We start from the raw sequence: 15,409 nt of genomic DNA, 5'->3' as shown, positions 1-15,409 counted from the left end.
GGACAGCCTGGGACCACACCAGCCCACAGGCTACTCTTGGTTGCAGCCTGATGGATATTGCTGCCAAAAATAGCCAATCCCTCCTTGCTAAGGGCATCAGCCCCTCCCTTGCCCCCAGCCCCAAAAGGGCAATCACACAGTAGATCCCTATCATGACCTGCCACCCTTGCCAGGGCCTTGCAAGCGGGGCTGGTTCTGCCTTAATAACATTAGCAGCCTCATTCCTTGCTCAGAGGACATGGCTGTCAAAGATGCTTGCTGCACTCAAACACTGAACAAGAAGCATCTGTGCTTAGCAGCTTCATTTCTTTCTCCTCGTGGCAGTGCCTCGTATAGGCACTGATACCATCTCCTCTCATTGAGTACCAGCACCACAGAGGCACCCCATGGTAGTGGGAACAGGAGGAAGGGGCCCAAAAATCGTTTTTACGCTTGTCCAGCACACCACTGAATTCTGAGGCTGATCCACTCCTGCCTCTGGAAAGACTCCCCCAGCCTTCAAAATAGCTCTTAGCCACAGTCTGTGTCTCCTCATCCCAGAAGACTTTTTTTTCTCAGTAATTCAAACTTGTGCAACAAGTTTATTCTTGAACACCAGACAACCAGCATTAACACCCAGGGAGACAAAAACCTAGATGTGGGACTTGTCTACACACACACATTTCTCATCACTCCACATGGTACTTGCCTCGTGGGCACCTCTTTCTGCTTCTAGCACCAATACGTCTCAAACCTAAGACCAACATTTCCATACCAAAGTGAGAACTCAGATCACACCCCCCTCCCCCCCAAAAAAACAAACCAAAGCAACTCCCCTATAGATCCAGCCATCCCGTGGAGGGAAGAAGTGCTTTGAGAATATGTAGACAGTTATTCCACAGCCACCTTCAGCTGTGCCCTGACTCTCTTGGCCCCCAGCCTATGCCCAGAGCAGTGATGCTCCTTCAGGGACGCCCCAGACCCAGGGAGGCCAAGGGGACAAGGATGTGAAAACACACCAGCCTCACAGAGCACATGCTGAGTCGCTTCTTAAACAAGGGGGCCTGGATCACAGACACAAAACCATATTATTTCATCCTCTAACTGCAGCCTTTTTAGGGGATTTGCCGTTAGGCAAAGATGTGGGTGTAAATGCACTGTCCTCTCAGTCTCTTCAAAGCTCTCAGATACCCAGAACAAGCTGGCGGGAACTCAGAACAAACCAATTTGTGAAGGTCACACTGAAAATGCATTGCAGGGCAGAGCACTGATCGCCCCTATCCCCACCTCAGTATCCTTAATCACAGAATAATCCTGTTTCCCTGGCAGGAGGTGCTGATTTTATCCCCATTTAGCAGCATTCCTGGCCCATGTACTGCTTCTCACCAGAAATGCTGTCATTACAGATAATGCTGGATAGTGTTACCTGCCCTGAGGTTGACCGACATTTCCCATTACAAGAACCTACCTTCTAGTGTGAGTGAAACTTTGTTCAGCTTGAACTAAGGTGAGATTTTCCATGCCAGATGTTCTTTCATTACAAGACTTTCCCTCTTAATTCACAGCACCTGCAAATAAATAGACCATTGCAAAGGCAATTTAAATAAAGGTTTGACCTTTCAGCCATGAGTTTTCTGGCTTTGGTTAGCTCCAGCTACTGTCTTAATCACATCTTATTATTTCATGCTCTGTGTGCTATGTGCCAGTTTTAACTTTTAAGGAAGAAATGCTGGCATATGTTGTTGGCTAATAGATGTGTGGGGAAAAATAGTCATTAGGGAAAGCCTACAGAACAGGGTATTTTTAAAATGAACTTTTGTGTTGTGGGAAAACATATGCCCCACACAAAATCACCTACGCTCAGTAATGAAATAGACACATTTATATAGGATGTATACTGCCTGTTATACACTGATTTTAGCAACCATATGTCCTGATATACCCACACATACCAGAACACCTCAGACTCCTGGGGAAAGATCCTCCACTGGTGTAAATGGTCCAGGCTCCATTCATAGGCTGGGAGCTACTTCACTGATGCCTGATGAGGATCTGCTCTGGCACCTGCCTGCTGCAGGAGCTCAGCTCTCTCCCTGGCTGCCTTTCAGCTCCAGGATCGGGCAGGTCGTTGGCATGAATCAGTGCCTCCCACCAGCAATTGTGTGGGAGGGAAAATAAAAATTCTGTCGGAGTAGGCATCAGCAAAGCCATCGATACCAAATATCCTGGAGGAGCTCTGAGCTGAGGAAAGTGGGGAATGACTTAATAGCAGGAGGATTTGTCAAGGATGACAAAATAGTTTGGATCAGGCATTTATATAAGGTTCATTCTGGGAACAGAGAGGCAGTGCTCGCTGCCTGCCAGACTTAGTCTGAAGATGAGCCCCAAGGCAACTCAGGCAGCTGGTGTGCCTGGGCAGGGAGCTTTGTGCCTGCAGCAGTGTGAGTCACCCCTCTGAGATGCTGAGGGACGCTGGTCCAGCTGGAAAATACCCAAGCCAAAGTGTACACATCTCTAACGGACCTCGGGTGGGCTTTGGATCTGGGCCACACAGCAGGGAAACCCCTCTGGCACTGGCTGTCAAGTCCTCATCATGTCCTGTGTTCCTCCTACTCGGCAACGATGGATCAATTTTGGCCTTGCTTGTCATACCTTATGGGGCTGATGTTATTCCCCATCTTTTACTTCACTTACACATTTCACTTGAAGATCTTGCGGGATCTTGTATACCCACAGCCCTGAAGAGTGTTGTGGGTTTTAGGTGTTGTCCTAACCCAGGCTCGGAGCACTGCTCCTCTGCTCTGAGTCAGGACACTTTCTTGAACAAGCACAAGGAAAAAAACCTTTGGATTTGTTCTGCAGTGGAAGGCACCAAATGCCTTTGCAAAAGCAGCTGCCACATGCTACCAAAGCGCACAGGCAGATGAACAGAGGTGACAGCGGGGTTGTGGGAAGCCCAAAGCTCAGGCACAGCTTCCTGGGAATAGCTCTGGGATGGCGCAGGGCACACAGCTGCAGGGGCTCACACCGGGAGATGGAGGGGAGGTGGGTGGATGGAACAAGGGCTGCAGAGGAGACACCTTCACTGCTTCAGGCAGGGGTCATTGCAACAAGTGAAGAAACAAATGTGACTTGTGTGTGTGCAACCTTCATAACAGGAATCAAGAGTCCCTGCTCTCCTTTCTGTGCAAATTGCCAAAGCCGCAGCAGCATGATTCAGGGAAAGCTGGGAAAATTCCCTCCTACAGCTCTGGAAGAGGGCAGGAAGCAGAGGGCAGGAGGGTGCTGAGAGCACCTGGGATCACCCTGACAGGCATCTCTGCCCTGGGATCACACAGCCAGCCCTGCTGAGCAGCAAGTTGTGCTTGGCCTAGAGCAAGGGAAAAACAACAAGTTGGAGGGATGTTTCCTACTGCGCAAAGGTGCCACTTGAAAGCCATCCTGCCCAGAGTGTGCACACAGCACAGGCAACAACTGGCAGGAGAGTTTCAAGGAGACTATAACTTCGGGTGCATTTTTTTGCCCAGTGGCTAAACGTTCAGTGGTTACAGCTAAGTCTGCTTTTGAAACCTGAACCAAAGCAGCCCAGCTGTCTACTGAGCTCACGGTGGTGGAGCATATTAGGGTACAAAGTGGTCTGGCATCACCTGATTCCTTGCCTCCAGGGAAACAGGTTATTTCCTGTCTTAAATAATGCAGTGGAGAAAAAATAAAATTATGGGGTGGGTCACAGAAGCAAACAAAGCAAATGGAGAGAAAGCAACAGCAAAGGGCCTCTGAGAAGAAGATGATTTGCGCTTTGCCAAGTGCTGAAACCACGGAAGCGTCAAAGCTAAGTCAAGTGCAAGCCAGGCAGAGAGAAAAGCACTTCACCCCCTCAAAAGGAAATGCAATTTCTCAGAGATTATTGCACAGGCTGGGGAGAAATGTACAGAACATGGGACATTTCCGTGAGGGCCTTGTACCACTCTTGGTACTTAAACACCCAGAAAAAAGTGTTCTTTACCTGGAAGGAGCCATCATCTATTCACCCATGGATGGCCATACTTCCAGGCCACTATTTCAGTCCTTCCAAGGGCAGCTAAGCAGAGTTAGATCAAAACTAACAAGCCTCTGACTGTTTCTGTGGCTTCTTCCAGTCACGGAAGGCAAAAAAAACCCACCCAAAAGGCAACAGGGCTGAAAATTAATGAAATACTTGAAATTCAGGGAACAGCAACATGACAGGAGAAGGCAAATATTTTGCATAGTAACAGATACCCAGATAGTGTAAACTCAGCAGTGTATCGGGGTCATGGCACCAGCAAAGCTGGGACATGAACATTAGGACCAGATATGTCTAAGGGCAGGAACATTTGCATGGCAGCGTTCATCCTTTTCTATGCATAGGGATAGGGCAGAGGGACAATTAGGTCACTTCAAAAGCATTGGGCCTTTGGAGTAAGAGCATGGGTCGATTCATGTCTTTGACTTCACAAGGGGTGAAAAATAACCACAGTGCAAGGCCTTTCTATATGTAACTGCTACAACTATCTGAACTTAGATATCCTAGATATAGATTCCCTCCCATCCCAGGAGGGAATTTCAAGCTTCATGAACTTTCATTTGTTTTCTAGGAAGGCGCCCCAAGCACATAATTTCTGGTTTTATTCGCAAAGGCCACAAGTTTCCTCTCCTTCATTTTGCAGTAAGTGTGGGGGCTCTGTCTGTGAAAGCAGTGAACCTAGAAGTGCTTTGCAGTAGCATTTCTAACCATGCAAAGAGAATCCCTTTGGCCAATGATTTCCAAACCACATCCCAGGATGCCAGATTACCACCCACCTAAAGAAGTGCTGAACTGAGAGTTATCCCCTATCCATCTTCCTTGTAGGTAATTTACCCTTCCTCAAAACTTAGCCTCTCAATCACCTACCATGCAAATCAGCACAGACATAGGAATCAGATGCATAGTCCAAAGAAACCAAATACAGTTAAGAAAAAAAACCCTCTCCTCTAGACAAGACCTGCGTCAAATTTATCACCTGCTCCAGAGATGTTTATTCCAAGGGGCTCTGTCTTTGCCCTTCCTTCTGTCTCAGTGTGAGACACACATCTATTTTTGGCAGGCTTATTGGCATGAGCTGAGTATTGTACCTGGAAGTGAGCAGAGCAGTGCACAGAACTACAGGTGCTCCTGACCGTGAGGGGCACAAACTTTTCAAAAGACTGCGTGTTTTGGTAGTGCAGAGCTTACCACGTCCTCTGGGAGATGCCAGCCAAGATTTGTAGATGTGAGTCATAATCCAAATTTTTCAGCTGCATCCAGTCTGTTCTGCCTATATTGCTCCTTAAAATCGAACAGTTTCATGCTCTCCTCTGCTGGTATCTATCTTCATGCTCTTTCAGCAGCCGCCTAGTCTCTGTTTTGTCATTGCTTGCATCTCATTTTCTAAAGGGCTGAAGAGTAATGAGTCCTCTTATCCCTCTTCTTGCTGCATCAGAAATTTCTAATAAGAAAACTGGGATGTTAAAGGCGGTGGCTCACCAGCCCCAAGAGCCCGGAGGAGCTGAAGCAGAAGCATGACCTCTCCAGAGGTGCCTCGCCTCCCCCCTGGCCCCCGGTGTGTACAGAAGCAGCATGATCCCCCCCACAGTGGGACCCCAGATTAATTTCCTGCGTGGACATGCACCTTCCAAACTAAGATTGCCTCATTTTGCCATCATTTAAAACCCTCAACAACAAATGAACAGTTACTCTCTCGAATGTTTTCTAAATCTCATTCAAAAAGCAGATAAAAAGATGGCAGCTCAGGTTTTTCCAGGCCCCAGGAGGAGCACCCTGTGTGCACCCTTTCTCCTCACAGCCCCGAAGAGGGGGTCCAGGCAGATACCTCACATTTGTTATGAGTGGGGAAGGCCATGTCTGGCTCTGGGGCTAATCTAGGGTCAGACTAGAGTCCATTAGGACTTCTCTAGACTCCATTAGGACAAACCCAGCAGGTACCTCTCAAACATCAGTAGCAGCAGCATTCTCCTAAAGAACAGGAACCTCATAATTTGCTCTGACCTTTCTTTTGGGTCTGTTTGATGCTTTTTTTTTTTTTTTTGTAAATCTGCCTAGGAGACCAGGTGGTTTTAGAGCTAACTCAAAGCACAGACCAATTCATCACCAAACTTAATACAGCAACTGAAGGGATTCAGATGCAGTCCTCTGACTTCTCCAGCTCTCTCTTTCTGGGAGGTTATTTCCCTTAAAATGGCAGTTAAAAGGTTTTGCACAGCAACTCATATTTAACTGTGTGGAACAGCATAAATGTTGGTGAAAAATTATAAGCAACAACATCTGATTCACACTGAAGACCTTCCTTCCTCCCTGTACATCCTTACCAATAGCTCCCTACATCCATCAGTATCAACGCCCTTGTAGCCATGCCAGATCTGTGGTGGTTAAGCAATGCAAGCTAGCAGGGAGAGGCTAGTACTGTTACTGTAATTACTGATAGCACATTCAAGAGCACATTTGTTTTTTCCAGCTCTATCTATTGCTGAAGCAGTTGGTATTACCTTTCTCCACCATTTTTGCCTGCAGGATGCTTTTCTCTGATTCTGACAGACCAGCACCCGCGGATATATTTACTACAGAAATGATCTGCATCCTCATCTCAACTCCTTTTTTTCCCCTAGCACCATTAACTTGAGTAGCTGGGGGAGCAGCTGAGGGTCTGCTCCAGCATATTTTGTGTGCCCTCCAGCATACGTACAACACCCCTGCCATAAAAGCAAGCAAGCAACACATCAAGCAGAACCACCAAGAAGCCAGATGTATTAGTTTCACAATGACTCAAGGACAGCAACCTAAACCCAGACAGTCCCAGTATAAATCTATTTGCAAAGAAAGATTTCACCAAGTCCAAAGATCTTGGCCATAATTTGCAGCCAGCTGGGCCAGCAGGGCCTCCTCCTCCTCTGGTTAAAGTCAGCAGCCAGATTTCCACTGCCTTTGCTGGCAACACCTGCAGAGCACAGCAGCTGTGCCAGTCTGCCAGGGGCAGCAAGGCAGGAGTAGCAGCCCCATGTGAAACTGCAGCAGAGAATCTGATGTGCATGAAACGCAAACACCCATGCTGGGATCTGGCCAGTGTGGAAAGGGAACAGATGAGAGGTCTCAGCAGCTGGGCTGGCAGAGTAAGCTATCTCCAAACTGAAATGCTGAAGATCAAATACTAAAACTGGTGCAAGCAGCATGGCTGTACTGCAGTAACCGCATTAGCTAGGAACCTTTGAGATCTCAACTGTCCTTTTTTCATTCTTCTTTGCCCATATGCCGTCACCTTCTGTACATCCCTTCCTCTTTCCCTCCATGCTTCCTTGAACACATCCACACTGGAGAATGAATGGCTTCCCCAGTCAGTGAGCAACATCACGACTGCAAACCACCCCTTCAGTGGACAAACCAGTGGGTGGAAAACATCCACAAAGGCCCACGTCTTCCTGCCAGAGGGAGTAAAGCAGCAAAGAAGCCACTGAGCCAGGAGACAGGAGGACTCCAAAAGAGAGACCTTAAGTGGTTGTACGGGGGTTCATTGCTCTGTTGCTGACTGACATCAGGCTCTTTGGGGTCAGAGAGGTCTGTTTCATTTTAAAGGGAAAACTCCTCCAGGGATCTCATTAGCACCATCATGAAAGATAGAAAGGAACGGGAGGTTGGCGGAGGGGTGATGGTGGGGACAGCAACAGGACAGAAGTGCTATCAAGCTGCATTTAAACTGGCAGGGGAAGGAGCCTGGGAGCACTCTGCCCTGTTGGGACAGCCTTGCTGCCCCAGGGAAGGGCTGCCTCCTTACCCTGCGGGTGAGTGGCTGGGGGGGGGGGGGCAACATCCAGGAGAGCAGCTGCCCAAAAGTTCAATCTGAGGCACCTACTCACCCACCTATGCTCCTGGGGCAGTTTTCCCCCTGCCAAATCCCTCCTCCTCCTCCCTGTGCTCTCACTCTTCCTGGGATCTGTCCTCCTCCTCTCTTCCATCACTGGCTGGACACTGTTGTTTGTGGTGGGCAGCAGCTCTGGCTAAGTTTGTGCCTCTACAACTGGCAGCAGAAGACAAGGCACTCGTGGCTGTGTCTGCAGTGGTGGGAGGCACATTGGCCTTGTTACACAGCCGTCCCACTCTGCAGTGCTGAGGACTGGTTTGACACAGAATCCTTGCAGCCCTACACATTTTAAGTTCATCACTCCTTGAAAGCTGCTTCTACTTTTATGAAGACTCCATTGCAAGAAGCGGGTGAAGTAGTCTGTGGAAGAGTAGTTTAGTGGATCCAGAACATGGTAGATTCCCCGCTATTACGCCGAGAAAAGTCACAAATGCAACACACAAAAAAAGCAAAGAACTCACAAAAGTAAGAGGAAAAAAGAAATCCAACTCAGTTGATTTGAAGCAACACATCTTAGCTTAAGAAATTCAAACAGACATGTTAGGCCCCCTGTGCTATTGCTTACCAGAGGTAATATTCATTATTACAATTTCTTCTATGTACCATCATAAAATGCCAAATAGGACTGTGCTTCTTTCACATACAGCCTGTTCAAAGCAATTGGTGAGTCTTGCTTGGAACACGTGGCAAAGGGGAGAGATGCATTCATCTCCCCGTGTCTTGAAGAAATCGAGGAGAGATGTTTATCAAGGAAATGAGTAATACAAATGGTTTGGCTTTCAGCAGACTTGGAAATACATACAGCAGGTTCCAGCACAGGTTTGTAAAAAATTAATTAGCAGTGAGTGGGAAAAGGAGTGATGAGTATTATTCTCTGTGCTGCAGTCTTGTTTAACTTAATAAAAGTGAATGAACCATAAGATTCCAGTGAAACACTTCCTCAAATTAAGTGTTTCTGCAGAAATGGAGCTGTACATTTCACAGTAGGAATGATCAGGTATTCTAAACTCTATCATGTTTCGTTATCATTAAAATCAATGGGATTTTGGAGCCTAATTTATCCAGCTGAGCTCTGCTCTGCTTCTGTAAGCACCTAAAATATGAAAATCTGCCACAAAATAATTAGGTTTATTCTAAATTTTAATGAAAATCTAACAATAAAAGTTTGGAGAAGACAAAGCTCAGAATTTTTCCAGAAGGTTTCTTTGACTTGCAAGCCGCCCAGGCAAGCTGTGAAACAAAGCAGAAACTATATCAAAGCAGTGGGCCTGGCAACCCTGGTAAGGACTACAACGTAACTATCTTTTCCCACCCAAGTGTCTCTTCTAGAGCCTGATACATTATTCAAGAGCAGAACATATATAAGAATAACTGCAGTCAGTAAAGCATAGCTTTAATGACTGACAACCTGTCCAGAGAGGGATTGGAAGCTCTGCTTGCTCCTGGTTGACCACTTCAAAGGGCTCCCACATGCTGAGCAGAGGGGCCTGAAATTGCAGCCTTGCACAACAGCAGCACCCTTCCCACCAAGGCTTTGACAGAGGGAGCGCAGTCCCGCATCCCTTATGCTGCTGTTTTCCTTGGGATTCACTCCCAGTTTCCACAAGCACAAAGCAAAGGAGAATTAGGCCTGCCAAATTCATAGAGATGCATCAGACCCAGAGCACTTTAAATTCCCCAGGTGGCAGTGATCAAAACCAACTGCTGGGGATTAGTCCTTCAGGTCACCTCTTAATGTCATAGGGCAAGCAATAGTCACCACAACTCAAGCTGGGCAATCAGTGCATTGGGCCAGTTCCCACTGCAGCCAGTGGTGATCTTGCCAACTAAAGCCAGAGCAAGAAAGTTCTGGGTATAAACAGCAGCAGAGCTTGTTAGAAGCAGCAAACCCTTGCTGTAACCAAGCAATGCCAGATGATCCCTACTGGAAAGGAACTACCTCCATGGTTCAAACATCTCACAGAACATTTTCCTTCATCCATCAACACATCAGGAAAGTAATCACAAGGTCTTGTGCAGTGCCAGCAAAGATAATAGGGTGTACTCAAGCAATGAGGATTGGCTTCCTCTCTGTGAAACCTCTGGGCTCAGACCCCATGGTAGCAGAAATCAGCAGGGGCTAATGGGTAGGGAGAGAGCTGGAGAAAGCAGCATTGCCCCTACAGAATCAACCAAGAGACCCACAGTCTTGGGCATGCTGAGATGTGAGCTCTGCATTTCCTAGATACTCTGCATCTTACAGCAGGCAGCTACCAGGGCAGCTGGCACCAACTCTGCAGTTTCCCTATGGACACCTCTGCACAGCCCTTACTCATGAACGTATTTCAGGTTGCTCTTAAACCAGCTCATATAGATAGGAAAAAATCACCATTCTGCTCAGCTGGTGCATTTGAAGTGTTAGAAACATCACTAAGGCAATAAAGCTTTTCTTTCTCTTTTTTAATCCCTCCTGTTAAAAAAAATAACCTGCTCAGAAGCTGTATTTCCTCTCTCTCATGCACACACACACTTTCCCTGTTGGAAAAGCTCACCCGCATTGCAGTCATGATCTGTGGCATCGTATGTCTGTAGGTAAACATACACAGCTATCAGGCACCCCCATGGAGGCATAGGCATTACAGTATCAGTTGGATACAGAACAAAATCTTAAGTTTCCTCCCTAGGTCTGGGGCATACCGTGCCAAGCTCGTTCAATCAGTCTGTTGTAGTCAACAGCACTTGGACTTCCATGCCTACACAGGGGCTGAATTTGGGCTGGGCCACTGTTCAGCTGGAGTAGGGATGTGGGTCAATTTAAAAGCCTGGTATGTAGAAATCATCATGTTTGATGTCCCAGCAACAGACACTGTATCACCCATCACCCATCCCAATTAGTCAACACATCCCAAGCAGTTACATGGGGACCACAGATGCTCCTTATGCAGTGCTGCCCTGCAGAGGCCAAGGTGGCAAGGCCTGCTCCAGATGAACCCCTCCATGTAATATGTTCTGCTAAGGTGGTGCTAAGGTGCTAAGAGGAACAGTGTCTTTCCAAGAAAGTCACCTCTTTTTGGAATGAAAGTCAAGCTCCAATGACAGAAACAAACCAGCACCTTGCTCACTTCTCATGTGGCACATCAGGGCTATGTTCTGTCCGTGTTTGTTTCAAGAGGAATTGCAGGACGTCATCTGAGAGTCCAGGTGTTCTCTTTCTGTCTTCCAAGACAACTTCTCCCTCAGCTGGCTTTGAAAAACAAGCAGTACTGGGGTGGTTTGGAAAGATCTTACACCCATCTCTGTTCAAGACCACCTGGGCCATTTGCAGGCAACGTGACGCATATTTTGTTCCATCCCGGTTTGCTAGCTCTGAAATCTTCTGTGACAGACATTGTGATGCAGCCTCATAGGTGGGAGCCAATCTGTCTGGCCGGTTTTTGCAATACATTTTGTAGAAGCCATCAAGAGATTTCCTGACACTGGTATCTTCTGCACTATCACGTTCATACATCCATGACAGAGAAGCATCATTACATTCAGTGGGCTCACACAGCCCTGCTTTCAGATAACATCTCACGTTTGCTTTCTCAGATCCTCCAGCAGAAAAGCTCGCAGGAACTGCAGAGGGTGGATTGTTCTCTCCTGCAAGCACAAGATCAATGAAACTCATTAGTCACCAGGTCATCCCTGTGGCAAAATCTTTTTTTCTCCCCCCTCACTGCAGTCTGGCAAACAGGCTCTATGCAGGAGAGCGAGCTAAGTACGGCTTTAAACTCAGCTGGACTGCCAGAGGGGCTTGCTGCATAGATTCATACAACATGGGCTGTATTTGGGGATCTCATAGCTGTCTAGGCCTCATCCTACTGCAGTGATTGAACCTACTTGGTAGTATACACCTCCTAGCTCCTCTCAGTGATACTTCCAAAGAGGTGGAAATTGGAATCTGCTGCTGCTGGAGACAACAGCTGACCCACAGGAAAGTCTAGTTTGCAGCTGAAACAGTTCTGCCTGTTTCCTTTTTCTCCCTTTGTCCCTGGGTCTAATTCTTCCCTTTTCATAGTTCTCAATTTTATTCCTACAGCACAACGTGCAGTCCTGTCCTTCAGCTTTCAGCCAGATCTAGAGCCACGAAACCAATGCTGTTATGGTGACTGCACAGAGTTTGGGAATGGGATTGCAAAAGGAGACCTTGTGCTTCCCCATGAAGTCCTATTTTTGCAGTCCAGCTGCACTAAACACTCTTCCCACATCCTGCAGGAATCTTTATAGATAACATTTATGTAAAGGCCAAGGACTCTTTCTTGCCTCGCTCTTCTCCTCCTTCCTTGCTGACCCACATCTTTGGATAACAGTCAGGGCTATGGTTTTCTTCTGCTCCAATTCAGTCAAGGGGGATGCTTTGTACTTGCACATAATTAATACAGCATCAGCACAGAAACTCTTGGCAATGACATGACCAGGATGATCAGCAAGCCACACACAGCTTCTAGTATGAAGTGCCTCCATAAAGGGACCTTGAATTGGGCTCTGGTACCTAGGGAGTGCCTCTAACTGTAATCTCACCTCCAAGCCCACCATGCCAGCCTGTTTGCCAAACACCTGAGTCACTGACAAGAAAATTTTCCAGGGGCTCAGCCACAGGTTGCACAGCCATCATCTGCAAGTTACATAAGCAGGACACAGGGATTCAGAAAATACCTTGGTCTTTTCTAATTCTGTGAAATAGGAAGCAGAGTGCAGTCCTTCATTTCGGTAAGAGACCATGTTCAAAGGAAATCTCAGTGCGGTGGCAGAAGGCTGTTCTTTCTCTCCCAGTACACAAAGAGCTACCGTCCCCTTCCTGAGTGGTCAGAGATTCATTAAAATGAAATTAAGATGTCTGTGCAGCCATACTGTACATTGCCTCTTTCTTCCTCCCCTTACTTTCTATCTTTGATCTTTCTTTTCAATTTCACTTCATCTCCGATTCTGCAATTTTAAATAGAACTTTTTCTCCTCTTGCAATGTGTCATTTCCAATGCAGTACAAAGAAAAGCTTAGTGGCCTTATTTTAACGTCGATATATGCCATCAGGGTAGCAAATCAGAGCTAGTCAAAGAGAACAGGTCCATTTTGCCTCACTAATCTCTCAGCCTTGGTGCCTATGTTAAGTTAGAACTGAAGCCTCATGCATCTCTGATAATTCAATCAAGTGGCACTTGCGCTCAGACTCCTGTGGCAATTGCAAACCTCTGTGCCATGCTGTCATCTTGCTACTTCTTACACATAACTCACAGCCATATTTTGTAAAAGAGCAGCAGCTGTCTCCAGCTACAAATTTCAACCCTACATGATCTGGGAAGAGCAAAATCCTGTTGGTTTCATGGTGTCAGGGGAGACCTTTGCAATGCTGTTCTGCCTTTCTCCCGCGATCTTAGATTGGATATTAGGAAAAATTTCTTCACTGAAAGGGTTATCAAGCATTGCAACAGGCTGCCCAGGGAAGAGGTTCAGTCACCATCCCTGGAGGTATTTAAAAGACGTGTAGATGTGACACTTAGGGACATGGTTTAGTGGTGTACTTGGCAGTGTTAGGTTTACGGCTGGACTTGATGATCTTAAAGGTCTTTTCCAATTTAAATTATTCTATTCTATTCTATTCTATTCTATTCTACTCTATTCTATTCTATTCTATTCTAAGCCAGTATGACCTATAAAGCAGCCATCCTCTGTTGAAGCACAATCCACCAAAGAAGTGACCGGTAAGTATTTCAGGGGTATATTTTGGGGTTTGATTAGTAAGAAAGCACTCAATTATATCATTGGGAGAACAGTTTTCTTTCAGTTACTGATTCAAATTTATGTATCTCTATTTTTCAACAGTAGGCCCTATCCTCTTAGTGGATTACTTTTCCAGGAAAGCCTTCTTAAGGCAAGACATGAAAAGTTAGATGCAGAATTCCCAGAACCAATCTATATCCCACGAAGTTGCACCTTTCCTCATCTTTCCTGACAATTTCCCAATACCTTCTCAAACTATGTGCCAAGACTGATCTTTGCAAATACAGTCAACCCTTTTCCTCCCTAAAAGATATCAGTCGGGGTAGAGGTCCTTCCGCAACTGATATCAGCTCTAAAAAGCTGATACTGCTGTTGTAATGCACAAATCTCCTGAATTATTTATAAACCACGGGGCACAAGCCCAGTAGCTGGATGCCTGCAGGGTCCAGAAAGAGCTTCTCAGTTGGGGCACACATACAGCACAGAAGCATGCCACGTAGGCCAGCAAATGTGCTGCTAAAGGCAAAGGCAGCATTACACTAATCAATCCCTTTCCCTCTCCATGCACCTGCACCCCTCAAGAAAGCCAGGATTCCCTGATAACATACAGCAGCATTGCTTCAAAGCTTAGAACTCTCTGGCCACCTCTCAGCACCAGGAAAAATGTAGTTTTGTAAACTCTTTATCCTTCTATGGAAAACTTAATAACACAGCTGTCACACACCCTTGTGTTGGCTTGACCCAACCCCTACAGAAGTCAATGCAAAGATGAGCAGGGCTGAAAACTCACACTCCATTTGCCTGAAATGGAGTTTCATCACCAGAGAATTTGGCCCAAATTATTTTTAGCAATTTTCACTCATTTACACTACCAACCATGTGTTAAAGGGGAAAAAAAACCCAAACCAACCAAACAAAAAGCCCCCAAAACTGAAGCAGGTCATTACTTACGTCTTGATTTCATTCTCATGATGGATAATGATCAGTAAGAATGTATATTATTTCATCTGCGCCTCCACTCCATGCTAATTGAAGTTCAGCATTTGCAGCTTATTAGTAAAAGAGCTGGGGGCTGATAAAAGGATATTCTTTGTGTTTATAAACCTGCTGATGAAAATTTAAAGTCTCCATCTGGTACAAGCACATAACCCTACTGCCCGAAGCACACAACCACCCTCCTTTGGACTTGGGCCACTTTCAGTGATGCAACAACTCTGCAATATTATTATATGCACTTCTACAAAAGCAGCTCATGTAGTGGTTCGAACTGTGTTCAAGCACATACAATCAGAGTGTAAAACAAGACATTCCTCAAACAGCAGAGCTCCTACACGGCTGGCTTTCTGGGGAAAGAAATCCCCTCCAGTTCAAGTGGGCAGCAATCCCTGCAGCTGCTAGTGCTTCATTAGAGCTGGTGTTGCTGTGATGTCTGTCTCTTTTCCTTGCAGGGGCTTAGCTGGATGCTAGCAGCTGCTAATTCTCTAGTTAGAACATCTGTAGCTGGATTTGTTGAAGCCTCCTGCCCTTTCCCACACTGGCTGACTGCCTTCCGGGGACCCTGCTTGTAGCACGTGTGGTTACCCTCCTGCCCAGTCCACAAAGGCCCATCCTATCAGCGTCTGGGAGACTTACACTTTAGATCTGAGTATGGGAGAACTAAACTACAGTCTCTGTCGTCAGCAGTTCTGTGAAAAGGGCAATTACATCGCCTGTTTTAGGGCAAGAATCATTTGCCCTAGGGCCAAGGAATGACTCATCCCTGGCACAGATGGAGCTCGAGTCCG

At 46.5% G+C, this 15,409-nt stretch overlaps 1 protein-coding gene across 17 annotated transcripts in view; it reads right to left on the bottom strand.

Moving 5' to 3' along the window:
• Positions 1-15,409, bottom strand: part of SHLD1 (shieldin complex subunit 1) — a 65,276-nt gene that overhangs the window by 7,976 nt on the left and 41,891 nt on the right. For 12 of the 17 annotated variants that reach the window (XR_012774912.1, XR_012774898.1, XR_012774908.1 and 9 more), the window contains 3 exons: positions 10,421-11,507; positions 5,213-5,465; positions 1,448-1,547 (listed from right to left, as the gene is read on the bottom strand). Coding sequence is in view for 1 of the 17 variants with exons in the window: in XM_075496773.1 (XP_075352888.1) it covers positions 10,987-11,507 (521 nt within the window). In the remaining 16 variants the exon portion in view is untranslated. Of the gene's footprint in view, positions 1-1,447; positions 1,548-5,212; positions 5,466-8,404; positions 11,508-15,409 lie in introns of those variants that run through there. The other 5 variants (XR_012774906.1, XR_012774907.1, XR_012774902.1 and 2 more) reach the window with 5 other exon arrangements.

The sequence above is a fragment of the Mycteria americana genome, chromosome 3 (genome assembly GCF_035582795.1).
Source record: "Mycteria americana isolate JAX WOST 10 ecotype Jacksonville Zoo and Gardens chromosome 3, USCA_MyAme_1.0, whole genome shotgun sequence".
Taxonomy (NCBI): domain Eukaryota; kingdom Metazoa; phylum Chordata; class Aves; order Ciconiiformes; family Ciconiidae; genus Mycteria; species Mycteria americana.
This window is presented reverse-complemented; position numbering and strand designations above follow the sequence as displayed.